At 34.5% G+C, this 26,901-nt stretch overlaps 2 protein-coding genes across 2 annotated transcripts; both read left to right on the top strand.

Moving 5' to 3' along the window:
• Window positions 1–101: 101 nt before the first annotated feature.
• On the top strand, window positions 102–17,707 carry LOC108966827. Its single transcript, XM_018929921.1, has 14 exons — window positions 102–400; window positions 8,370–8,565; window positions 11,043–11,179; window positions 11,573–11,698; window positions 11,764–11,868; window positions 12,524–12,615; window positions 12,767–13,003; window positions 13,120–13,278; window positions 13,833–14,011; window positions 14,211–14,398; window positions 14,465–15,088; window positions 15,204–16,135; window positions 16,189–16,442; window positions 16,634–17,707. The coding sequence occupies exons 2-14, from the start codon at window positions 8,370–8,372 to the stop codon at window positions 16,885–16,887; spliced, it is 3,483 nt and encodes a 1,160-aa protein (XP_018785466.1). The 5' UTR covers window positions 102–400; the 3' UTR covers window positions 16,888–17,707.
• A 1,364-nt stretch (window positions 17,708–19,071) lies between these two features.
• LOC108966824 lies at window positions 19,072–21,901 on the top strand. Its single transcript, XM_018929917.1, has 7 exons — window positions 19,072–19,096; window positions 19,643–19,779; window positions 20,173–20,298; window positions 20,364–20,468; window positions 21,124–21,215; window positions 21,367–21,603; window positions 21,720–21,901. The coding sequence occupies exons 1-7, from the start codon at window positions 19,072–19,074 to the stop codon at window positions 21,880–21,882; spliced, it is 885 nt and encodes a 294-aa protein (XP_018785462.1). The 3' UTR covers window positions 21,883–21,901.
• Window positions 21,902–26,901: the final 5,000 nt, after the last annotated feature.

Genomic DNA, 26,901 nt, shown 5'->3' with positions numbered 1-26,901 from the left:
TGAAATTTTTTGTATAAAACAAAGGAAAGTAAATATGAAAAGAATATAAATTTTCCTTTTTACAGTGCATTTAATAAAATCAACTGTGCGTGTGTGTGCGTAACAGCGCTCCGGTTCATATCAAATATATGCCTTTATGTATGCTTTACATACATATGCGTGACTTTATAGATAAAAATTGCAAACCGTTATTTGTGTGGCAATACAAATGTACACTTGGCTTGCRTGGCAAGCGACGGCACAGTAATAAGCCACAACAACAAAAGCAACGATCAACTATATTGGAGACGCGAATTCGCGCYGCTTCAAAGCAGTGGACCACGCAACGCGCTAGCATAATTGTGGCTGCGTCGAATCTTGAAACTCAATTCTTGCACCCTCGTTGACATAAAGCGCAAAGGTAAGTGCAAATACACTTGTATTTATGTATGTATATGCTTCTAGCTATGCATTGTATGTCAATATGTTTGGCATTTGTATGTAGTGTGCATGTGTGCAATAATATAAGGACAACGAACTTTTACTAATTGACAAACATACAAATGAGCAGGAGTGTGCAAATCTATGTATGCATTTGTAAGCACACATCTTGCCCGTTAACATATATTCATATTTAACCATCTGTAAGTGTGTATATGCACACAATATTCAAATGCATCTTATACCGTGCAACACACTTGTACAAATTCGCATCACCATACCTGCACAAYCMCACTCGCACAAACCCACACACSCTCRCCACCACACGCATACTCGCACATGCCATTACACACTTTATAGGCAACGAATTCGTGCTAAAGTATAACTGGAAGGATTTTAAACACTTTGTCTCGCCCACATGTCAATACTCGCAATAATTCACCTAAGGCTGTGTGCTTTTGTGCACAACACTCGCCTTCGCAGTGCAAATGTGCACTCGTGTACTGAAGAGAGCGGCAGCAAGTAAGAGAGGCCAAATTTATCAGTTGTACATTTGTAAGATTTTCGCTTTTTCTATTTTATRTACTTTTATTTGTTTACTCAAGTACTTAGTTATGGTCGCCTATTTTCAGATAGAAATTTTTAAAATCTGTCGCTGTTATATCGAATTCGTGTACATCAAACACTTATACTCACACATACACTCACCTTAATTGCATACGTGCGGAGCATGAAAGGCATCGTAGGACACACCTTGTTGTCTATGGCTTTTTATTTAACACATTAGTACTGTGAAATCGAATGGTTGTACAATACTCACGTATAAAGGGGGGTTCTGAAGACATACTCCCATGCTAACAATCAGCAATATATTATTAACATACTATATATTACTCGAAGAAAAGCAACTGTTGCGAACATCTTTTAAGACATAGCAAGGCTGAATTGAAAATGCTAATGCAGTTTAGTGCTTGTATCTTTCATGTTTCCGAAAGCATATAATAAGTGGTTTAATTTGCATTTATTACGATTCAGATGCTGAGAAGCTAAATGAAATTGCTAAGTAATGTATAAATGGTAGTAAATACAGTTAGTATGTTTTTCACAGCCATTTCCTTGCGAAATGAAAAATTACTCTTGAAAATGCAATACGAACGAGCTCAGTGATCAAGAGATATAAAGATAGTCCGTTTCAGAAAATAAGTTGGAATATTGTTCGCTAACGTAATGCGTACCTTCGAAACACTAACCAAAGAAGGTGTTTTACATCGTATAAATTAGAAAGTCGCAGTGATATTTGTGAATAAAAATATAATATTCTTTATAAAATATGAAACTTCTTTGTTTTAAAAGCTGATGCAAAATTTGTTCTATCTTTCTTATGTTMATTCATTTGACCTTTTACCGTCGGATCGCACTCTCGCCACAATCATTTCAAACACGTCCTATATGAGAATACGATGAAAAAATTGCATGATACTGCTAAAAAAGAATTTAAAATCCTTGTACCTCAAATCATGAAAGCTTGTTTCGGTCATGAATTCTTAAGTAACAGTTACGCGTGTTGACCTTCGAAAAGTSGAAATTAGTTCTCAGATTGGTAYACATATAAGTATAAGGTAGATGGCTGAGTGRCTATAGTTCTATTGAGCAGACTTTATAGTGATCCAACGAATAGCGATGGATTTTGGACAGTTCGAGACTATATTCATAAATCCACGTTTTGTAACAAGTAATGATGACTGATGAATGTAGTATCTTCAGCTMCTTTTTAAGGCATCTTCTTTGCGACCATTTACCCTATATCTCGATCTTTTGGTACGAGTCTATCGTCGCCGTCTTAAACATTAAAAATACATTTCTTTCGGGTTCAACACGTTGGTTTTCAATAACCATTTCTTAAAATTTCGCTAACGGAGGTGAATAGATGACTTATATTAGGCAAGTTTCTGATTACTTCACAACCTTCACTGAATGTTTTGTGTTACTCCGATTTCTGCATAACGCCTTCCTTTCAGGGGCAAATGCATTTTCCCGAAAAGGAAGAAGTCGTACGATGCCATATCAGGTGCATACGGGGAGTGGTTAATGGTGAGATTTTTGATCAAATAATCGTCCTTCGAATGTTAGATTCTGAACAAACCGTGCATACACCCTTCGTAAGCCCAAACGATATTATCGAATGATATAAATCGACGTTTGGGTGATGTTCAATTCCATTTCCATGAACTTCAATGATGATTCCGCCTGATTTTTGATGAATTCACCCACAGTGAGTCACAGGTGATCACGGATTTTGATTTGCCCAGATGTTGATCGTCATTTATGTCCTCACGACCACTTTGAAAACGTTGAAACCACTCGTGCACTCTGCTGCGAGATAGGCAATCATCGCCATAAACTCTTTTCATCAATTGAAACGTTTCGGAAAAAGTTTTACCAATTTTAAAACAAAATTTAATGTTGGCTCTTTGTTCGAAGCTCATTTTCGATAACACATACTGGCACTTAAAACGCAATAACTTCACTCCTAATATATAAAATGTYATGCAATTCTCGCTGGACAATCGATAAAGATAGATAGCAGATTCTAACGCCAAATTTCAAAAAGTCCTGCTTACGCACGTAAGCACGTACAATATAGGACTTTGTGACTTTTCAATGAAATCAATTAATATAAAAACAATACGTAAATAAATTTTTGATTATTAATCATTTAATAATTATGGCAAATACTTAGTCAATAAGTACTTATTAATCTAAAAGATTCAGAAAGATTGAGCAATTGTTAAAACATTTCATTTGCTGAACAGTGTAACATGAAATTTGTCAGTCAGATATATAATTGGAATATTTCATTCACCAGACTACATTTCACTAACGAACACCACTAATTATATAAAATAACTCTTGAGCTAGCACAATGGATGCCACCACTGGTAGTTTCAGTACAACAAAATTACGTATAAACTTTTATTTTACTGTTATTGTGTTAGACTATCCCGGATTATTTAATGAATGGAACAAAACTTATTGCCACTTAATATGGGTTGCTGGTTAATAAAATAAATTGGGACATATTTTTTGCTAACCCTTGTATGGAAAATCTAATACTTTAAATATATCTTAATTAGGACAGCTCTTCTTTCAAGGGCGAGACGCTTAAGAGGCGTACATACCATTATAAATTGGTTGATATATACTGAGCAAAAAGTTTTATATACATATCAATAAAGGTAGACTATTTTATCCGGCTCAATTGCAGTAACATTCAGCTTCACTAACGCAGTGTGTTTATTTTTATTTTTTGCACAGTGTTTCATTATTTCTTTTGACTTTTTGATTGTTGGATTTGTTTATTTTTCGGCTAAACTCTAAACTGTTACCTTAAGCTCTGGCTATGAGAATGAAATTGAATTAAATACGACTGAGTTTTGTGAAGCGATCACAAATAAAAGAAACCCTCTTTCATGAAAAACGTAACGAAAGTCTGTTATATTGATGCAATGAATATTGTGAGTGTGATATGACCGAAAAGAGTTTTTAGAAATAATAAGCTTATTTATTAAGATGGTGGTCATGTAATTGTTATAGCACAATAAAAGTATTATTAATGAAAATTTTTTTTGGAAATTTCAATATACTTAGAATCAGTTTACTTATAATAAACAAAAACTAAATTTCATGAAAACACAATGACGGCGAATTATGATAGTACGGCATTAAATAAATAATAATAAAAACTAAATACAATAAAATTAAGTAAATTTTTTATACAATTGAATCAAAAGGTGAGTTCTAGYAAGTGATAAAACATAAAAATAAAAAGCGCAAAATAAATACATTTTTTTTCAGAATGTTTGTATATGTTGAAAAAGCCGCATTGTTAACCGTAATATTTTGAAGTGACACTTAAAAAATCGATGGTTGCTTTTTAATGCAGAAAAACTTTTTAAGCAAACTTCTGAAATTGTCCGCTTGTTGGGTATCAGAAGCCAAATTGCTTTTGCAATCGAATCACGTTCGAGATACGCAGTAAACATCGCTATAGCTCCAAGGCGTGTCATCATCGTACAGCGTTGCGCAACATTCCCATGCATTCCCGGCTAAATTTAAAGGACAAYCAAACACACTACCTAAATACCGCCTACCCCATTGCCCGACTGCCTACCCTCCAATCCGCCAAGCTGCCTACCTAGAAGGCAACGGATCCGGAGCTAACCAAACCCCGAAACCAGTGCAGCATCAATCACCGCAAGGTGGTTACATTGCCATAAGCCTCAACTCTTGAACAAACATAAGTACATAAGTACACATTCAATGGTATGAATGCATATACACAAAAGTGCTTGTGTGTTTCAACGTATGTATGTGTGTAAGTTCAAGTGAATACTTGCAACCAAAGAAATAATAAAAAGAGCAGCAATACTAAACTCTGACACCAAGCAAAATACACGTGTAGACTTGTACAGTCGTAAAGTGTATAATGGGAATGTGTGTTGCATATTGGTTAATAATTCCCAGTTTGTCATAAAAAAAATCGTATTTAGAATCGTTTTTAGTAAATAAAAACACTTTTCTCTTGAGACATAAAGTTTAAGTTTCTTCGGTGAGTAAACGAGTATACATATATATAAGTGTGATTTTATGWGTGACTATAAGTATGGTATATAGGCGATTATGATGTGGAGAGATGAGTTCTTATCCTAACTTCCTTACTACCAACGAACAAAGATTTTAATTTTCATTTTATTTAAGCGGATATTCAAATTTATAAAAATTYAGAAGAATACAAACACTTTATTCATACCTTATTTTAATATATATKTATATGAAATTTATTTAACGAGCCTAATTATATGAACAAATGATGTCAGCCAACTGCTATGATATCCGTAGTATAGTGAATAACTAAGTAAACTCATTTGAGATGGTTTAGAGATGTTTTCCACGAGACTAATAAAAATGCGGTGCCCCAAAAACTAGGTTTGCATAAAATACACTGGCGAATAAAAGAAAAGTCATATATTTAACTATTCAGTAGTGCTTTCTTAAATGTAGCAATGAAATTATCATTTTCTTATAATAAGTAGTGTTACGTATACGCTCCACCCGCGATTGAAATGGGGAAATATTACTCATACGGACAAGAGCCCATTGTAGCTCTCGGAATTACAATAAAAAAAATTGAAAAACGTTAGCTTCGGCGACAATACACTTCACAGGTGCATTTTTATAGCATAAMGGAGTAAAAAAATTCTTTTGATTCTGATAAGTCAGTTTTTATGACAGCTACATATATGTTATAGTGGTCTGAACCGAATAGTTTCTTCGGAGATTGCATAACTGTCTTACAAAAAATTCTCGCTAATAAGAAAAAAAAAAGTTCCATACAAGCAATTGATTCTGATCGCTTAGTTTATTTGACAGCCATTTGCTGTCGCATATCGATATCGAATTTTCCCGGGAAGAAGAGCGCCTGGTGAAAAAAGGACGTATGCAAAAGTTTCTAATTTCTCAATAACTGAGAGACGTATATATACAGACGGACGGCTGAAGAGGCGGACCTCTTGACTGTTAAAAACTTCTTGGCAAACTAAATATACCATGTTGAGGGAAGAACAAATTTTCACTTTAAACCAGAAATGTTAAAAAATTACAGTATTCCAAAAATATATATATATACAAAAATGTTTATTAAAAAAATTATCACTTTGAGGGTTGCAAGCGGGAGAGCACCATGTTTTTGTTGATTGTATAGTACATACATATGTAGGCTTTTCCTCCAAATCCTGTAAAATTAATAAGTAGTAGAATTATCCCTCATTATTTAAAAACAATGACTTAATCTGTTGAGTATCTTCATTCTAATTTTAGTTTTACAATTATATTTGGAACATTTCACTTGATCCATAATTATTGGATCTTTGGTGATCAAGTGACTACTTTAAAKTTTTTTTAAACTCACCTTAAAACTTACATTTGTAACAAGCATTGTTGYCCTGAAACAGTATTCGGAAAATTACAATAGAGAGAATGTTCCCATATGAAWAGGAGCAATTTCTTTTCTTTATATTTTACTGTCAAAATTTTGTGTTTTACTTCAAWTTGTTATTTTTGTTATAACTTTCCTTATATTTTTGAGCAATTATTCTCATTTTCTGTCAATTTATAATAATTTTATATAATTCAATTAACAGTAACTTGTTAACAAGCTATCACAGCTTGACCCCCACACAACTCAAAATACAGGTGCAAAGTACAAAATGGTGCAAAGTTTGACACAATTAGTCTACTTTCAATTTTCTTTTGGCTACTAACTGAAACCAATACTAATTCCTTCAAAGTGTGTGTACAAGAAGCACATAATCCAACTTTGTACATATGTACGTATGTGCTGGCACTAGCTGAGCTAGTGAATTTTCATTGAAAATTATCGATTTGMGGCAAACTAATTGTATTGTTAAATATTGAATGCCATCATTATATATATATTATATGTATGTATGTATTTACCATAAATTATGTAATAGCTATGCTTGTTTGCGTAACTTAATGTGTTTGTATGAACATTTGCTTCGGTCAACAATTATTTCATAAGGATCCTTATAGTTTCACTGCCACTTTGAAAACAAACTTCAGCTACAGTATGGCGCAACATTTACAAGTACATACTTAGCAATCGCCAATGTTAACAACACGAGTCAGCGATTTCTATCGAATGGATATTTAAAGGAGAAAAGCTTGAAAAGTAAATTGGTCGCTACTTGCAACAAATACTCACACACAAATAGACCACACACAAACTCACACGAACATATATACAATAAAAAGAAAAAAAATGAATAAAGTACATAGGAAACAACAACAAAACAACAAAAAGCGCGCAACATTTAAATAATCATTCTGCAACGATTTCTCGCCTTCCTTTAATACCTTTCGCTGTGGCCCCATTGTGAAGCGTTTGTGGGCGCTACTTTTATTGTTTGTTAGTTGAAAAGGCGGCGGTATTGTTGTTGCAAGGCAAATGGTGAATTTGATGGCATCATTTGTTGGCGAGTTCCTGTTAAGTTTAGTGCACTTAATACCCTCGCCTCTACTAAGCCACCCGCAATGGCACCGGCACCGACACCGGCACTTGCTCTGACTCTGGCTTTGGCACTGGGGCCGGACYGGCTTCAGGCTTCGACTTCGACTCGATTCCTGCAGCATCAGTGGCCGTSCTGGGTGCATGAAGTGYCTCTCCTTCCACCTTGGCGGTCACTATGAACAGCTGCTGGCTGAATAAATGAAGCGTTTTGATATAACAAACACGAAGAAGGCTGCAGGATGTGCAGAGAGCAAGATATTTAAGCAATTGAAAGCAGGCGCGCTCGATTCGCTCAACCACAATGGCAGACCAACACCAAATAGCCACCAACACAGGCACACAAACACCAGCATCGACAGTTGATCTCACCCCAATCTTCCCACCGTTTTGCACCGTTTCCGGCTGTTTGACTAAATAACGGTACGGCATAAGCTGAATAAAGTTTGTGAATGCGCGGTGACTGTAGCAAAATGCACTCCATTGTGAAGCAGTGAGCGACCGCAGGGAATTGCTGTCAATTATAAATGTGGGTGCCCACGGTGGCATCTTAACCAGCCGGCAATGGACGGCGTGAAAGTGGCAAACTTTGGATGATTTCAATTTAATGCAGAATACATTCGCTATTTGAGAACTGAAAACAGTAAATGAAATCGTTTACCGTAGCTGAATTCACACACACWTACGCAAACGTAGTCATATGCAAGTTATTTGTGTATCAACTGGAATGTTATTTACACACATACATTATGCTAACATAATTACACACTCGTTTTATAGATTTAAGGAAGGTTAATTATTTTGTTGCCTTTTAGCCAAAACTCATTATGGTAATTAATGTGTTTATGATTTCGCTTTGCAGATGTTCGGTTACACTGGCAAATGGGGTACTTGGTTCACGCTGGTTCTGGTACAGCTGGCGATTATGCTCGGCTTTGCCTGTCGCGTCTCTGAGTTTCCTTGCAAAGGCAACAACAATATTTGCATACCGCTGGACAAATACTGCGACGGAAGAGCAGATTGTGAGGACAACAGTGATGAGCCAAAGCATTGTTCGGGTAAGTAATATGGCAAGCAATAATAAATTAAAGTCAAGTATACCAAATCTGTAGTGAGTACCATTAAAAGTTATTTTAAGAGATCACCAGTGCAATTAATAGCGGCTAGATCAAAGCAGATAAATTCGATATTATTCTGAGAAGCCCCTTTTAAAAATAAAGGGTAATAATTCCATGTAAAAGATGATTACAATATACACTGCGAATGAAGATAAGTTTAAAGTTCATCTAGCAAAAGTTTTCTTTGCATTTTCCAATATACATAGCTGTGTAAGTATGTGGTTGCTAACCAAAATTTCGTTACATCTCTTTARGAATTTCACGAATGAAGTATTATTGGAAATAACAGGAAGAAGTTGATTTGGTAATAAATAAATAATAGTTCCCTTAAGATCATATTTAGGTTTTGTAAATGTTGTCGAAACTCTCCATCAAACAAGTCTCTCTTATGCATGTGAAGAGAGGTTGTTATGTCCATGAATATTGCCTTTATACTCTTGCAACCTGTTGCTACAGAGTATAGTAGTTTTGTTCACCTAACGGTTGTATGTTTCATCTAAAATTAGGCGAGATAGATATAGGGTTATATACTTATATAAATAAATAACCAGGATGACTGCAAAAGTTTAAATCCGGTTGACTTTCTGTCYGTTCATCCGCCCGTGCAAGCTGTAACTTGTGTAAAAATAGACATATCTTTATGAAACTTGGTATGCGGCTTCCTTAATACCAAAAAATTACGAGTTCATAGATGGGCGTAATCGGGCCAGTGACACGTCCAGAAAACACTATTAACTGAAAACCTGTAAAGTGTCATAACTGAGCACTAAATTAAGATATAGAATAATTTTGGATAGTGGRTCGCAGTAGCAATAGTGACCTGGGGGAAAAAAATTTTGAAAAGTATACATGGCCACCCTCTAATACGTTTAGTTTTCCTAAACCACTAGAGGCACAACAACCAAATTTATCCGGCTCAATGTCTAGCAACAGTGTGAATATAGATGAAATCGAATCCATATAACAGTACTGTTAACAACTTAACACTCCAGAGACGTTAAATGTTACCTCCGAGATGGTATGAGAGGGCTCAATGGGAGGCGGGGTAACAATGTAACGATAGGTGTGGCGCTCACTTTTTGGTGAAATCACATGTCTCGGGATATACCGGAAATGTGGACTCCAATATCGGATTTGACTTTTGACAGAAAATATCGGCAATGTATGGCATATACAATTAAAATTCAAAGAGAATCTGTTTCTAGTATCTCTGTGTATCAAAAATGGGGATTCGTGCCAGTACTTCCCTGAGCYCCATATACCTAATACAAAGATTTTCGAACATATTTCGACCAATGTTTGAGTTATMTCAATGAAAATTACACAGCGTCTTTTAATCATAACAATGTGCCTAAAATACCCCCATATAACATTGGAATACATCCAAATCGGCTTTATGACCGCATTATATAAAAGCACTTTATTGTCTAGGCTWAGTTTAGGTTTTTTATTTAAAAGCCAATTTAAATTTGCATCTTCATGCACGTTTTTTTACCAGATATATGTTTACTTCACATAAGCCTCCTATCTGGGTGAATACTAAGATAAGTAATGCATTCTCTTGGGACTCATTTTTACTGCACATTTTGGGTCTTAGCTTCAGTTCCTTAAGCAGAACTTAAGTGCTCCGCTTATATTCTTGATTTTATTATGTGGCCATTGTTACTGCTCACTATASCTGTGTCACCTGCAAAAGTTATAAGAGCTCTTTCAGTAGTCAGGTAAAATTTCAATGCCGGCGCTCAGTCTGAGCCCAATGTATGATAAAAAAGTGAAGAAAATAATAGCAAAATCCCGTCAGATGTCCTTAGCCAAATGAAATTCAAAATCTTCAAGGAAATTCAAAATGATAAGGAAGGTCACATTAAGCAGTAATATAAATCAAAATGACTATGTATTAGTTAAGAGGTAATGAAGCGAAATTATTAAATAGAAAAGAAATTCATTATTTTTTTCATCAGGTAGTGGTAAGTAGCATACAAATTTGGATTCTCTGTTGTTCATAAACAAACAAAGAGAGTTAAATTAAAACCCAATTTGTGCAGTTTTAATTCACGTAAAAATAATAAATGTACTTTTTGGTCAAGACGTGAGGTACTCGAGCAGTATTGATGATTGTAGACTCATCCACATGGATGCGGGCGGGATGCAATCAGAAAATATATAAGACACTTCAAACACCATTCCGGCATCGAAAGATTTTAAAGAAATACTTAAAAATTTTAAGAATCCCTTATTAATCAAGCAACGTCAAGACAAGAAGAGAACCGTTTACAAATTTTAAAATTTTTCTTCAATAAAATAACAATTGAACTTGCGATTTTATTGAAAAATCATTGCAAAACACTAATTTTATATACACATATGTATATGTTACGACCACCTATACACATAAATAATTTATTTTCAATTTACAGTGTGCAACCGAACTTATTATGGTGACGTTGGCCGCACCTATACATTAAAGGTACCAACACCACAATGGAACCGACTGCCTTTTTTATGTCACTTAACATTCACCGCTTCTGGGCGTGAACAAGGCGATATTGTGCAAGTAAGTATACTATTGAGTATCGCTTTCAAATTTACTGACTATTTATAAACTCATACAAACCAATGTGAGAATTCACAAATGCCCATGCATACATCTATTCTCCATTTGGCCTGAATATTCTAAAGAGTCAGAAATAAAATTTTAAACTACACCTTTACCAACACCTGGACGCTCAAGTACAACTTACATCGTTGTACTCCATTTGCATATACTCACACGCTTACTTAAATGCATATATAAATATACAAGCATTCGAGACATAAGTGTACGTGCATGTGCTATTCTGCTTTACAAATATCCTTTGCTACAAACCGCCTTTAATAAACCTAGATTTTATACGCGCTTAGCTAAACCAGTATATATATAATAATTGCAACTTTTACATTTCTTCAGATTATTTTCGATAGTTTCACAGTGGGCCGCTTTGATGAGGGCATGGTCGACTCAGATGTTGAAGGTTACGAGAGTAATGTTAACCCCGTGGGCGAGTTGCCGGGTTGTCCGGAGGGTTTTATGCAGGCAAGTTTCCATTTATTTACATTTTGAAAAATATTTTTTTTATAATTTGAAATTATTTATTGTAGCTAAGTGAACTGGGGCGCCCATTCACAGGAGGCTCTTGGTGTGGGAAAGCCACTGGCCCACAATTGTATTTCAGTGAAACAACAACAGTAACAGCTTCTGTTAAAGTAAGTGAAATTAAAAGCATTTGAATGTAAAATATTTTGAGACTTCAAATGAAAATATGACAAGAATAATAATAATTAAATTATTGTAATATTTGTAATAACTAAACTGAATATTGTAAATACAGGTACATGCAGATTATAGCTGAAAACTTTTGGTGAAAATATTCTAAATATTGAGCAAAGAGAAGAGACATTTTAGTGACCTTACAGAAAGTCTTTGAAATATTGAAGGCTTATTTATAACACTGGTTTACAGTTATTTTGCGACTGTGTTGTTAGAGGCTGTGTCTTGCTAACTTTGGGTTGCTAAAACCGAAACTGGTAGTAAAAATTGCTTAACACGTAGGATTTTTTGTATATTAGTTAAGGGGAGTACAGCTCAAACCACCACTATTTACTAAAATGACAAAAATAGCTGTACGTGATGGAAAATGCTTGATCTCAAATTCCGATTCAGGATACCTCAAGTACCACTCAGACCTCTTAGCACATCAGTCCAAAATGACTCACCTCATGCTTAAGAATATCATTCAATTTATCGAATATTCGGTTTCGTCTGAATTTTTCCTTTATTTATTTGCTATACCTACAAATTCGGTAAACAGAATTGTCATTTTATGTTTTCTTTCCGTAATTTCTTCAACTATATTTGCAGGTGTTTCATCCGCCAAAGAATATACATGATGAAAAGCCATTTGAATTTAAAATACGATACAAATTTATCAGTCAAACCGATGCTGTAGTTAGGTACGTATATAAATAATAATAAATATAAGATACTTTGAATACAGTTTTATTATATGAATGACGTAAATATTTTTACAAAATTGTTTAAAATTTTATCACCAACATATGTATTTATATTCAATAATTGCATTGTTTTGATTTTGTTCAATAGATATGGTTTACCTGATAAACCTTTGGAATTGGGTCGTGTTACGCCCGGCACTTATTGCACACGCCAGTTCGATGAGTGTTATCGCAACAAATGCCATTTGCAGAGTCCAAATTACCCTGGAATGTATCCGAGAAATGTAACATGCTATTGGACTATAAGACAAAAGGAGGTGCCGACCAGTAAACATGCCATGATTGCCGTTAGTCAAGAAAATCAACACAAAGCTCTCGTCAAAAGGTATTTATAGTTTYCCAGCCTCAATAACGGCTGAAGCTATTATGCTCTAGAAATTCTAAGAAGTCTTTGTGAATACTTATATATATTATATTATTTATGTTTTGCTGTTTGATTAGATCCATTGCGAGCTTCAACAAAACTTCACGTTCCATTCGGGCTTGGTCGGACTGTACAGGGGAACGTGATCATCTAATATTCTATGATGGCAGTTCAACGAATGATCCGGTTTTGGCCAAATACTGTGGTGGGGATTGGTTGCCACGGGTGGTATCACGGTAAGTAGATGGGTTACATAGCACTGGAAGAAATGGGCTTATTTATGCTAATTTTTATCTCCAACCCGAATGAGTTTAACATTTTAACGCTTCTAAACACTACGGTCACCATATGTGTGGTAGTTTCAAAATAATTATATAAGAGGTAGAGACCTCGAAAACCAAATTTGGTTAGATTAAGATGAAAATCTGTCAAACCACTTTTTTGAAAATTTTATTTTTCTTTACTGGYGTAGACACCGCTACGCGTTATAGCCGARTTAACAGCAGCGGGCCAGTCGTCTCTTCCTTTTACAATTTTTCCTCCACCTGATCTCTCCAATAGAATGGTCTTCCTATACTTCCCCGGGTACTGCGTCGAATACTTTTAGATGTGGAGTGTTTTTATCTATACGGAGGACATGAGCTAGCCAGCGCCTTTGATTTATGTTAACATCGGCGTATAACTCGTACAACTCATTGTTCCATCGCCGTTCTAAATGCGCAAAGGACCATAAATCGTCCGCAGAACCTTCCTCTCGAAAACGAGTAATGTAGCTCTTTTTTATTTCCAGTGGYCCAGAAATGTTGGTTGCATTTCACTCCAGCCCGTTTTCAGCGCCTCTACAACAAGGTGTGCCTAATCGCGGTTTTGAACTTGATGTCGATATAATTTTCACAGATTCGGACTCTTACGATTTTGCACAAGGCACAAAGAATACATGCGAGTTCCATATAAATGCAACAAATCCAGGTGAGTAAAGAAAAATAGTTCATGTAAATTTTATATTTATTTTTTAAGATTAAAGTAAAAATAAAAATAACTAAAAAATTTTTTTTTCTTTTTTTTTGTAGTTTACATACTTTAAAATATTTTCTGTTCGATCGCGCTTATGTATGAATTATAAAATTCTTAAAATTAATCGAAAATAATTTGTATATAATTGCTCTAGACGACGTGCTATTTTCGCGGAGAGGACGCATGGGTCGCATCGTAAGTCCACGGCATACTCTACCACCGAACACAACATGCACATACCACTTTCACGGCTATCCAGGGGATCTGATTTGGTTGTCATTCACAAGTTACAATCTGCAGATATTGCAACAAACCATCCACGACAACAACACCCTAGGCAGAGTATGTATTAATTCTATTTTCCACTTCCTCTTAAATATTTACCCATAAATTCATTTAACATTTTAGGCTGATCTGCCACCTTGGATAACACGACTAAGAATGTGGGATAGTTATGGCACATATGTTTCTTCGAAAACCACAACAACAACCGGACTACCGCCCTCACCCCCACCTGTGGTATCATCCGCCGCCGGTGGCAAGCCTACAACGCTAAATCAGAGCTCGTATGGCAACTACTATTACAGCGCTCAAAATCCGAAGCTAGGGAAAAATATACGCGTAAACATAGATAATGCGTGGAACCCCGTGGACACRTACATCTACGGTCCAACCCAATCGAGCATTTTTAACAATGAAAATAAATACAGTGGTTACCAGCAAGCTGGAACTGGGGTGGGAGGAAAGCARAGTGGCGGTATTGTAAATGGTGGTATAAGCGGCATTAAGGAGAGTCTGAATTATATTTCGGGTAGCAGTAGTAGTAAAAGTAGCAAAGACGCGACGTCAGCCGAAAAGACTTCAGTTTCATTGATGAGCTCGAAGGGCAAACGACGTCTTATGCTGGAAATATACGACTATGAGACACCCAAACTCTGTGACCATACTGCCATTAGCAATAACGCACTGGGTTTCAATAAATTGAGACCTTGCAGTCCCTTGGAGAGCTATGTCAGCTCCGGACGGGACTTGGTAAGTGAAATTGTAGCAAGTTTCTAAGAATTTAAAATTATTTAAAAGAAAGCATTTTACTTTTGCAAATCCTACTTAAAATAAACACAAGTACATGTGTGCCCTCTTTTTGCAGAAATTGGAATTCCAYACTCACACCGGCACTGCACTTTTCCCTGCTCAGTTTTCTCTCAATTATGAATTCGTGGACACTGAGCAAGGTGGCGAATCATGGCCGGGACGTCGTGGTGAAGACCCTGTACCTCCACTTTGTTCACGTGTATTCCGCAAGCGTAAAGGCAATATCCAAGTGCCACGAAACGTATTTCTCTATGGTCGAGGAGGCGCCAAAAACCTGACTTGTTTGTACCGATTTGAGGCCGGTTCATCGGAGCGAGTACGTTTGGTTTTACATAATGTTACATTTGGTGAGGGTACTACATGTACAACGGACTCCGATTTACACACCGGTCGACCACGTTGTAATCAACTGGATCCAGAGGGGCGTATCACAGAATTACGCCTGTTCGATGTGCCATTTCGTGATGTGAAAATACAATTGGGTTGTTTCTGTGACAATTCCAGCACACTTTATAGCAATGCACCGTTAACATTTATATCCAATTCACGTGTTATGGAACTAACATTCACCATTAATCGTCTAAATATATCGGAGGATTTTGCAGATGTTTTCTTTTTCGCTTCATACGAGTTCAAACGGGTTAGTGAATGTCGCAAACGTCTAAAACTGAAAGGATCCGGAGGTGAAGATGAAATTAAGTACCCAATGAAGTCACAAGACTCGAGTTGTGAAGGTCTCTCTTGGTGTATAGAAGCACAAACATTGGAGCATTCACTCTTCGTTCAGACTTGGGGCTCTTATTTACCAATTGATCCGACGTCAGAGGATGCAATGCGTTGTCATACGAAAAATCGTTTAATTATATATGCTGGCCGACCGTTGAAACCAATGCGTGTCGTTTGTCCAGCACAGAGTGGACCAAGACCAACTTCGTTGCATATATTCTCAGAGGATTGGACAAATGGTCAACCCTTGTTCACCAATAAGTAATACACTTAGAACATAAATATGGATATAATTTAACTATTCTCAATTACAGGCCTGTTAGCTTGGTKCTGGAGCCCATATTAAAAGAACCAGGCGACATAGCTTTCACATGGTTGGAAATATATCGCACACGCAACTCGTTAATTCAACAGTTGGACCTGCAAAGTAACGCCAGCGTAATGACTGGTGGTACCAGCGGTGGCAATGATACGCTGACCGACATTGGCTTTTATCCAAAAGAATCCGATTGTGAATATAAATGCCCCGAATTAGATGCGTGTATTGCGGGGAATCTGTGGTGTGACGGTACGTTGATTTGTAGAAATATTTTTACAAAATTCCCAGTGAAACATGGATTTTACGCTTTTGACCATAACAATATAGAATTTAAGCAAAACTTAGTTTCAACTATCTTATTAATGTACTTAAATCCCAGTTAAATTCAAATTGTGTAAAATTGTTTCAATTTTTATTAAAATATCTCATTTTTATTACAGGCCACAATAACTGCCCATCTGGATTTGATGAATCTGAACAGGAGTGCGGCTCGGCACGCAAACTGCTCGAACTGCCTGGTGGTGTATTTGCGGCGCTCGGATGCATAGCAGCAGCCATTACAGCCTGCCTCATATTCTGTATTTTCGGTTTATTGAGAAAACGTAAAAAAACTGTCGGYCAAAAGATTACCATAAATGGTACACTCAAAAAGGACTTCAACAAGGAGTCATTATTTATTGATCCAGCCTCCTGACATGGGCTGCAACCGGTCGAATATATACATGTCGATCGGGAAACGACTGTGTGATATGTTGCCGATGAATTTTAGTGCTGCTATTGCTGTCGCTTTAAAGATACTCTAACGAGTACGAAAGAGGGCGGGGCATTCGTGAAGGGTGATATAACGATCCAGCATGCATGACCCAGTGTATTGTGTACGGTATGCCCTAATTAAAAGATATACTTACAGACATACACACATAGTATATATAAGGAATTTTTCTAAGCGCTTGTTTTCAAATTACAACAATTACACACAACAACCAGAAAAAATAYGAAGCAAAAAAAACTGTTAGAATTGAGCAAAAGCAGCTAAGCTAATTTATGATAAGAAAACGATACAATCACTGCCTTTTGATCATACTTAACTAATCGTTTCAGTAATTAATGTAAACAATATTTTTAAATGAYTACACAAAGTGACAATGAATTATTTCTTCAAATGAAAGAATGCACGCTGAGTTTTAAATTTGAAATCTATTAAAAGAATGTGGGGTTATGGCACAGATTTCATTTTACACACTCAAATTGTTATTTTTTCAATAGAGGTCGCCTTGCGACAACCAAAGTCAATCGTTCCGTATATTTCGGMGAATAAAACAATATCGAAAACCTAAACTGGCGTTTGAAGACGGCTTAACGATTATAGATCCCGCCATTTCACGTAATATCAAGAAACGTTTAACAAAAAGGGAGGAAATTCTGTCAAGCATCTAACAAAACGATTAAGTTATTCAAACAAATTTACAGAAAATTCATAAAAATTCRTATTGTAGAAATTGTCTCAGTATGCTCTTTGGTTGTGATATTTATATTTTGAAAAGTTAAAAAATTGTTTTAACCCAAAAAAATTCGATTTATGAGATTCAGTAATGATATTTTTCTACCATAACAATAGCACTCAGCGTGTTTATATGATTAATATGTCGGAGCACGTTCGATTACGATGTGTAATTTCTAAATATTTCTTACTTCACATTAACTTCACACAATTTATGACTATAATAAGTTTTATTTACTCAGCTACAAAAGTTTTATTGTGACTATTTTTTGTATAATATAAACAACAGTGAGAAAACCAAACTCTAGACTTGTAGCAATAGTGGTGCCAAAATCAAAATGCCCAACAATCAAATAATTATGTTTTTTATATATATATATTTTTTATTGGGGTATGAGTTGGTGTATTCAAGTCTATTCAAAAGTTAAAAATTTGCAAAAAATATTTCATAATTAATTTTTGAAAAATCGTGTGCATCACTTAAAAAGCAATATTCAGGAACTTGCACTCCCTGCAAACCCCATATTCATAATTCTCATGATTCAAGATTACTCAAAAATATTCGCAATACTGTGGTTTGGCATGAATTTCGCATATAAAGAGTTAATCAAATAATATGTACTTTTTCACATTTGTTTTATGTTGATTGGGTATTTTGAAAATATTGAATATTTGTAGTGCAAAATTTAAATTTAAGCTGTAAACTTAAGTATCGATTATGTTGTACGAGTATGTCCGATTGTTGCGAAAAGGTTGAAAATAGGAAAAAAAGAAAACTATTGTAAATTAGGTACCTTTTAATTAATGGCATGAAAGCTAGGTAATTGCAGAAAGGATGAAAAACATAACAAAAAAATCGCAAATTCTAGAAATACATTGAACAAACTAAAGTAATTTTATTAATATTCAGCCATTTTCAATCAAACAAATTTGAAAACGAAATCAAGAAACAAAATACCATAATTAAATCTCGGAAAAAGAACGTTGAAAAGAAAAACAAAACAAAACAAAATAATATAGCGCTCACCTAATTAAAGTATTGTAGTTTAAGAGGGATACACGCAAAGTATAAATTTGTCAGCTATGCAATGCATAGCCAAATGTCAGAAAAAATATGAAATTATGGGCATAACAAATTATTTTGATTGAAAAATATATTCGATGGTACTATTTGAATTATGTAGTTTTGCCGAAATTCCACCAAATATATATATATATAAGATGTGTATAAGAGACAGCTTTCAGTAGTCAGGTAAAATTTCAATGCCGGCGCTCAGTCTGAGCCCAATGTATGATAAAAAAGTGAAGAAAATAATAGCAAAATCCCGTCAGATGTCCTTAGCCAAATGAAATTCAAAATCTTCAAGGAAATTCAAAATGATAAGGAAGGTCACATTAAGCAGTAATATAAATCAAAATGACTATGTATTAGTTAAGAGGTAATGAAGCGAAATTATTAAATAGAAAAGAAATTCATTATTTTTTTCATCAGGTAGTGGTAAGTAGCATACAAATTTGGATTCTCTGTTGTTCATAAACAAACAAAGAGAGTTAAATTAAAACCCAATTTGTGCAGTTTTAATTCACGTAAAAATAATAAATGTACTTTTTGGTCAAGACGTGAGGTACTCGAGCAGTATTGATGATTGTAGACTCATCCACATGGATGCGGGCGGGATGCAATCAGAAAATATATAAGACACTTCAAACACCATTCCGGCATCGAAAGATTTTAAAGAAATACTTAAAAATTTTAAGAATCCCTTATTAATCAAGCAACGTCAAGACAAGAAGAGAACCGTTTACAAATTTTAAAATTTTTCTTCAATAAAATAACAATTGAACTTGCGATTTTATTGAAAAATCATTGCAAAACACTAATTTTATATACACATATGTATATGTTACGACCACCTATACACATAAATAATTTATTTTCAATTTACAGTGTGCAACCGAACTTATTATGGTGACGTTGGCCGCACCTATACATTAAAGGTACCAACACCACAATGGAACCGACTGCCTTTTTTATGTCACTTAACATTCACCGCTTCTGGGCGTGAACAAGGCGATATTGTGCAAGTAAGTATACTATTGAGTATCGCTTTCAAATTTACTGACTATTTATAAACTCATACAAACCAATGTGAGAATTCACAAATGCCCATGCATACATCTATTCTCCATTTGGCCTGAATATTCTAAAGAGTCAGAAATAAAATTTTAAACTACACCTTTACCAACACCTGGACGCTCAAGTACAACTTACATCGTTGTACTCCATTTGCATATACTCACACGCTTACTTAAATGCATATATAAATATACAAGCATTCGAGACATAAGTGTACGTGCATGTGCTATTCTGCTTTACAAATATCCTTTGCTACAAACCGCCTTTAATAAACCTAGATTTTATACGCGCTTAGCTAAACCAGTATATATATAATAATTGCAACTTTTACATTTCTTCAGATTATTTTCGATAGTTTCACAGTGGGCCGCTTTGATGAGGGCATGGTCGACTCAGATGTTGAAGGTTACGAGAGTAATGTTAACCCCGTGGGCGAGTTGCCGGGTTGTCCGGAGGGTTTTATGCAGGCAAGTTTCCATTTATTTACATTTTGAAAAATATTTTTTTTATAATTTGAAATTATTTATTGTAGCTAAGTGAACTGGGGCGCCCATTCACAGGAGGCTCTTGGTGTGGGAAAGCCACTGGCCCACAATTGTATTTCAGTGAAACAACAACAGTAACAGCTTCTGTTAAAGTAAGTGAAATTAAAAGCATTTGAATGTAAAATATTTTGAGACTTCAAATGAAAATATGACAAGAATAATAATAATTAAATTATTGTAATATTTGTAATAACTAAACTGAATATTGTAAATACAGGTACATGCAGATTATAGCTGAAAACTTTTGGTGAAAATATTCTAAATATTGAGCAAAGAGAAGAGACATTTTAGTGACCTTACAGAAAGTCTTTGAAATATTGAAGGCTTATTTATAACACTGGTTTACAGTTATTTTGCGACTGTGTTGTTAGAGGCTGTGTCTTGCTAACTTTGGGTTGCTAAAACCGAAACTGGTAGTAAAAATTGCTTAACACGTAGGATTTTTTGTATATTAGTTAAGGGGAGTACAGCTCAAACCACCACTATTTACTAAAATGACAAAAATAGCTGTACGTGATGGAAAATGCTTGATCTCAAATTCCGATTCAGGATACCTCAAGTACCACTCAGACCTCTTAGCACATCAGTCCAAAATGACTCACCTCATGCTTAAGAATATCATTCAATTTATCGAATATTCGGTTTCGTCTGAATTTTTCCTTTATTTATTTGCTATACCTACAAATTCGGTAAACAGAATTGTCATTTTATGTTTTCTTTCCGTAATTTCTTCAACTATATTTGCAGGTGTTTCATCCGCCAAAGAATATACATGATGAAAAGCCATTTGAATTTAAAATACGATACAAATTTATCAGTCAAACCGATGCTGTAGTTAGGTACGTATATAAATAATAATAAATATAAGATACTTTGAATACAGTTTTATTATATGAATGACGTAAATATTTTTACAAAATTGTTTAAAATTTTATCACCAACATATGTATTTATATTCAATAATTGCATTGTTTTGATTTTGTTCAATAGATATGGTTTACCTGATAAACCTTTGGAATTGGGTCGTGTTACGCCCGGCACTTATTGCACACGCCAGTTCGATGAGTGTTATCGCAACAAATGCCATTTGCAGAGTCCAAATTACCCTGGAATGTATCCGAGAAATGTAACATGCTATTGGACTATAAGACAAAAGGAGGTGCCGACCAGTAAACATGCCATGATTGCCGTTAGTCAAGAAAATCAACACAAAGCTCTCGTCAAAAGGTATTTATAGTTTCCCAGCCTCAATAACGGCTGAAGCTATTATGCTCTAGAAATTCTAAGAAGTCTTTGTGAATACTTATATATATTATATTATTTATGTTTTGCTGTTTGATTAGATCCATTGCGAGCTTCAACAAAACTTCACGTTCCATTCGGGCTTGGTCGGACTGTACAGGGGAACGTGATCATCTAATATTCTATGATGGCAGTTCAACGAATGATCCGGTTTTGGCCAAATACTGTGGTGGGGATTGGTTGCCACGGGTGGTATCACGGTAAGTAGATGGGTTACATAGCACTGGAAGAAATGGGCTTATTTATGCTAATTTTTATCTCCAACCCGAATGAGTTTAACATTTTAACGCTTCTAAACACTACGGTCACCATAAATATGTGTGGTAGTTTCAAAATAATTATATAAGAGGTAGAGACCTCGAAAACCAAATTTGGTTAGATTAAGATGAAAATCTGTCAAACCACTTTTTTGAAAATTTTATTTTTCTTTACTGGNAATTAGGATTTATTTTGAATATATTTTTAAAATGCGTAAGAAAATGTCCATTGTATCTAACAGTTTCATACAACATTTATTTAATATACAATAATTGTTTATGGTCTACATCGCGTATGAGTAACCTTATCGAAATATTTTTGTAAATACAAAAACACGTCTGATTCGTAAGAAGCTTTATATAAATGAATAAGTTGTCTTTCCCTTTTATTTAATTTTAAGAAATTACAATATTTTCATGAATTGGTATGTATTTTAAATCAAAATCGCTGTTAAAACCTTTTAATTTGTCATTCACTAGCCTAATGTTGAAACTTTTTTCGAAACTTTTGATAGTTTTTGACTCGTTCGATATTTTATTCATTACTTTTTATATTAAGTATAAAGTTATTATCTCTGCAGATATAATAAATGAACACTTTATTGAAAAAAATATATAATTTTCCAAATTGTCTTTATACATAGCTTAATTTATTTAAAAACGATATTTTTTAAATTATATTTATTTATTTTAATTTGATAAATGAATAATTTCATGAAGCCGTCAAGCAAAAATTAGTAAAGCTTTATTTTTAAGCCTAAAATAATAATAATAAAATTATTAGAATATGTTAAKACAACTTTTTATACTTTCAAGTCATCAATTTTTTCTCTTATTTTTTAATAAAGTGAGTCAAGAGCGTTTTAAGACTCAAAAGTACTGTACTGCAAAGTGTAACTTTTGCATTTATGTATACTAAAAGAACTAATTACTAACTTACTAACTTRGTTACTTATTATCTAATTGTAAGTAATACTTGCATAAGTTTTTTTTCTATTTTACAGTAAGACACAAGCCTGTACACTCTTCAMAAAAATATATAAATTAACTATAATTAGTTTCCAAATTTACCGACTCATATAAAAAACGTTATTTTTTAGTATCGAAAAACATTTTTATGTGCTTTTCAACAAAAATATATACATTATTCGTAAAAGTAGTGGGTAATTTTACTGTATTTGATAATTTAAAAAAACTGCAGTCTTGCCTTTATAGTTAAAATTGTTTTATATTTAAATTTTATTGTGTGTATAACAGAGAGAGGCAGCCCCTTATTGTCCCGCGGAAAGGCCAAAAAGCAAATGCAACTTTAATTAAGAACTAGTTATAATTAAGAGTAGTAGAATATATATTCTTTAGGGCACTTACATAATTAAATAAAAACACACGATTTAATGTGTWAGGGTATCGATGGCAAAATGATGAAATTTATTCCAGATACACGGATATTAGCAGGTTTTATTAAAACATATAAAGAGGTTAAATAAATACAAAAAATTTTAATACATATAAAGATTTATAATTTTAGAATGATTCATTATCCTTAATCTAATCTACTAGTAATTGGTACAACTACTGTTGAAGAATGTCAAATAATTTCTTGAAAGTATTTTACAATATTAAGAACACTTCAAATTTTTTAATTCATAAAACATTTAATTTAGTATTGGTTATTTCTTTAATCTGGTAACAGCATGTAATTAACTCTTTTCATATATAAATCACATTTGCATTTATAAGTTCATATACATACATATATACATATACAATATATATCTGCGCGATAGGTCATCCCTAAATCTTCCATCATTTTGCCATCGCCGCCCTTTTCACTTAAGAGAAAATATTCATACACGAATATGAATATTACAAAAGAAATCTCGAAAGTGTTGTGACGATGAAGCACGTATGTAAATCTTATGTTATACGTAATAAAGACAGTTTATATAATAAGACTTACATTAACATACTACATAAATAAATGCATTCATACATACATACATACTAGTATATTAAATAACACATTGCACGCAAGTACGTATGTACATTAGCAGGTATGTAATAAGTTATTGAAAGTATAGCCATATAAGTATACATTTGCAGCAAATGCAAAGCAAATGAGAGCAATTACTATATACATACATTTATATATATATACATACACTGAAACATATGTATAGATATATATATATATACATACATACGTACGTACGTACGATTATAATGTAAATCCCTGCACAAGTGGGTAACGACAACTTTGGTCTGTTATATTAAATAAAATAGATCATTATTTATAAAAATGCACCACACCTACGAGTAGATAACCAAACCTTAGAAAATATGAAAAAACGATGTTTCCAGCATAAATGTTTTAAAAACATATAATAACTAGTTCATATATATAAAAAAAAAACATCACAAAAAATAGGCAAATAAAAACACACGAAAAATACAAAATTATTTTAGTTCCTTTTTGTTGTTGAAGGAAAGTCTAATTTACTTCAAAGCGTGTACGAAGACAAATAATCCATCGCTCAAATTATGGTCAACATAATCGGACTGATATGCGTACTATTCGCAACACCATCACCCATCTTGACAACCGGAATTCATTATGGGAGTGAAGAAAATATRACAGCCGTGCTGGGACCGYCAAGGGTCGATTCGGCGCCGTTCGCAGCAACKCGGCCTATGGAACGACTTGGCGTACAAAATACAGCTTGTGCAAGAACTGWAGCCGATCGACCTTCCCAAACGACATCGCTTTCAAGTTCCAAGAAGATCTGGCGTTTTTGAGTAAAATTTTGTTCAGCGATGAGGTTMATTTCTGAMTCAAACAATACGTGAGCAAGCAAAATTGCCGCATTTGGGACGAAGAAATTTTCAAAAGAATCGATACAGCAACTTCTTTTTTTTATTCTCAAAAATCTATGTTTTTATGTTGTCACAAGTTATTCGATCTATTTAGATTGACTGTCACAACGTTCGTTTTACCGAACACTTATTCGGCTTTTGGTATCCATCAGATAATAGTTCTAAACTAATATCGTCATTGCAACGTTGTTTCTTCAGATTATGAAATAAAATTAGTTGAGAACTGTTTGCTAGCAAAAGTCTTGCTATATCACCGCCCAAAGTTTAGATGATAGGATTAGATATTCTAACTTTCGGTTGTTCAYTTAACTTTTGGCTGATCTAGAGAGATCGCACTTGCTATATGTGGCCCTTTGTRAAGCCATAWAAAGAAGAGCTCCTGTCTGAAGRTATGCGCTCCCAAGTGTTAAAACCTTGACCTCCATAACGCGGAAGAGTCAAGAAGGAAGTTGTTGAGTTGTTTTCACTTCGTCTTCTTCCTTACTGCTGCAGAAGCTAAAAGCCATAACATAATGCCAAAAATGTGCATAATCGATCCATAAATCGACGTCAGATGTACAATTTCAAAAATATTCCTTAAAAACTAGCATACAAATGTATTCTAGATAGTTTTACAAAAAAAAAATCATGCAAAATAATGCACCCCTTCTCTGAATTGCTTTGAAATTTCAAACCTGAAAGTCTGGAAAGAAAAGTCAAATCAATGTATTTTGAAATTATAAAAAAATAATTTCTTCCTTCGCAGTAGCAACGCCGATTCAAACAACATTGAAAGTTTAAATGGATCTTTTGATTGCTTTTCGTTTTACTGTTATAGCAGTGTTGCTCTTTTTAACGATTATAGTTCTTTTGCTTCGTGTAGTAGCTACTTAATGTTAAAGGAGAACAAATAATTTATAAAGCAAAGGTAAGTTAATACTGATGACAAGCGTTTTGAGTAATATTTTATGGCAATGTTTTTTAGTTTTCGCAAATTCTGGGAAACCCAAAGCACATGTATTCTAAATTGAAGAGCCAGAATGGATGTCGTTGGAACAGTTGAAAATTGCTGCAGATGGCTGAGTGTAGACACCTAAAATGCCAAACCAAGCAAGTTCACACGCACATATACATACATATGCATTGCAAGCACTTTTAGACGTAGTTTCTTTTACTTGAATACAAAATGTTTAAATACTTCTATGAAATGTAAACAGTAAAGATCTTCATTTAAGTACAGCATCGTGTACATCAGTTTACTTATACCATATGGATCTCTCTGATACAGTATTGTATTTAGATATTGAATGAAGTAAATAAACAATTGCCTTGAATATAATGATTTGATGATAAACGTATCCCTTTTCTGTAGTCGTTGATATTTACTTATCTTTCATCATCAATAAAACGTTGCTGCAAGTACAATATATGTATATCTCATCCAGAGCGCCAGAAATGAAGTAGCAAAAATGTTATAAAAGCTAACCTTCATAAAATATACCTGTTGTACACATGCGCAACAATACAATATGGAACAATACAGAATTTGCCCGGAAATTAATAGGACTGATCAATGAAATTTCTTCCGCCACAACTGTCCYACATAGCTGGTCAGTTGTTTCCGAGCAGCTGAAGAGCCAGCACAAAAATTTTCGCGCGACGTGTTTCTGTGAGTGGTGCAAGCTGAAAATGCAGCTTTCAATATAGCCGAGGTACGCGATTAAATTCTAYGTGAAAATCGGTAAATCTGCGACAGAGACGTTTGAATAACGTTATCACAGGTGACGAGTAATGGATCTTTGTATATGATTCCGAGACAAAGAGGCAATCTTCCGAGTGGCACACACCGGCGTCTCCTCGCCCCAAAAAGGGAAGAATAAGGGAATCCAAAGTGAAAACGATTCTCATCGTCCACCGTGAATTTGTTCCTCCTGGACAAACCGTCAACGCCAAGTTTCACGAGGAAGTCATCAAAAGTCTCAACCGAAGGGTCAATCGGGTCCGAAAATACATCGCAACCGAGTGGAAGTCGCACCACGCTAACGCCCCGGTTCACACCGCATTTCTTGTGAACAGCTACCTAACAAACGCTTTCGCAGCCGCACCGCCGAAT

Source organism: Bactrocera latifrons, unplaced genomic scaffold (genome assembly GCF_001853355.1).
Source record: "Bactrocera latifrons isolate USDA-ARS-PBARC rearing strain unplaced genomic scaffold, ASM185335v1 scaffold_170, whole genome shotgun sequence".
Lineage (NCBI taxonomy): Eukaryota > Metazoa > Arthropoda > Insecta > Diptera > Tephritidae > Bactrocera > Bactrocera latifrons.
Note: the sequence above shows the minus strand (reverse complement) of the source record. Positions and strands in the feature narration are given on the sequence as shown.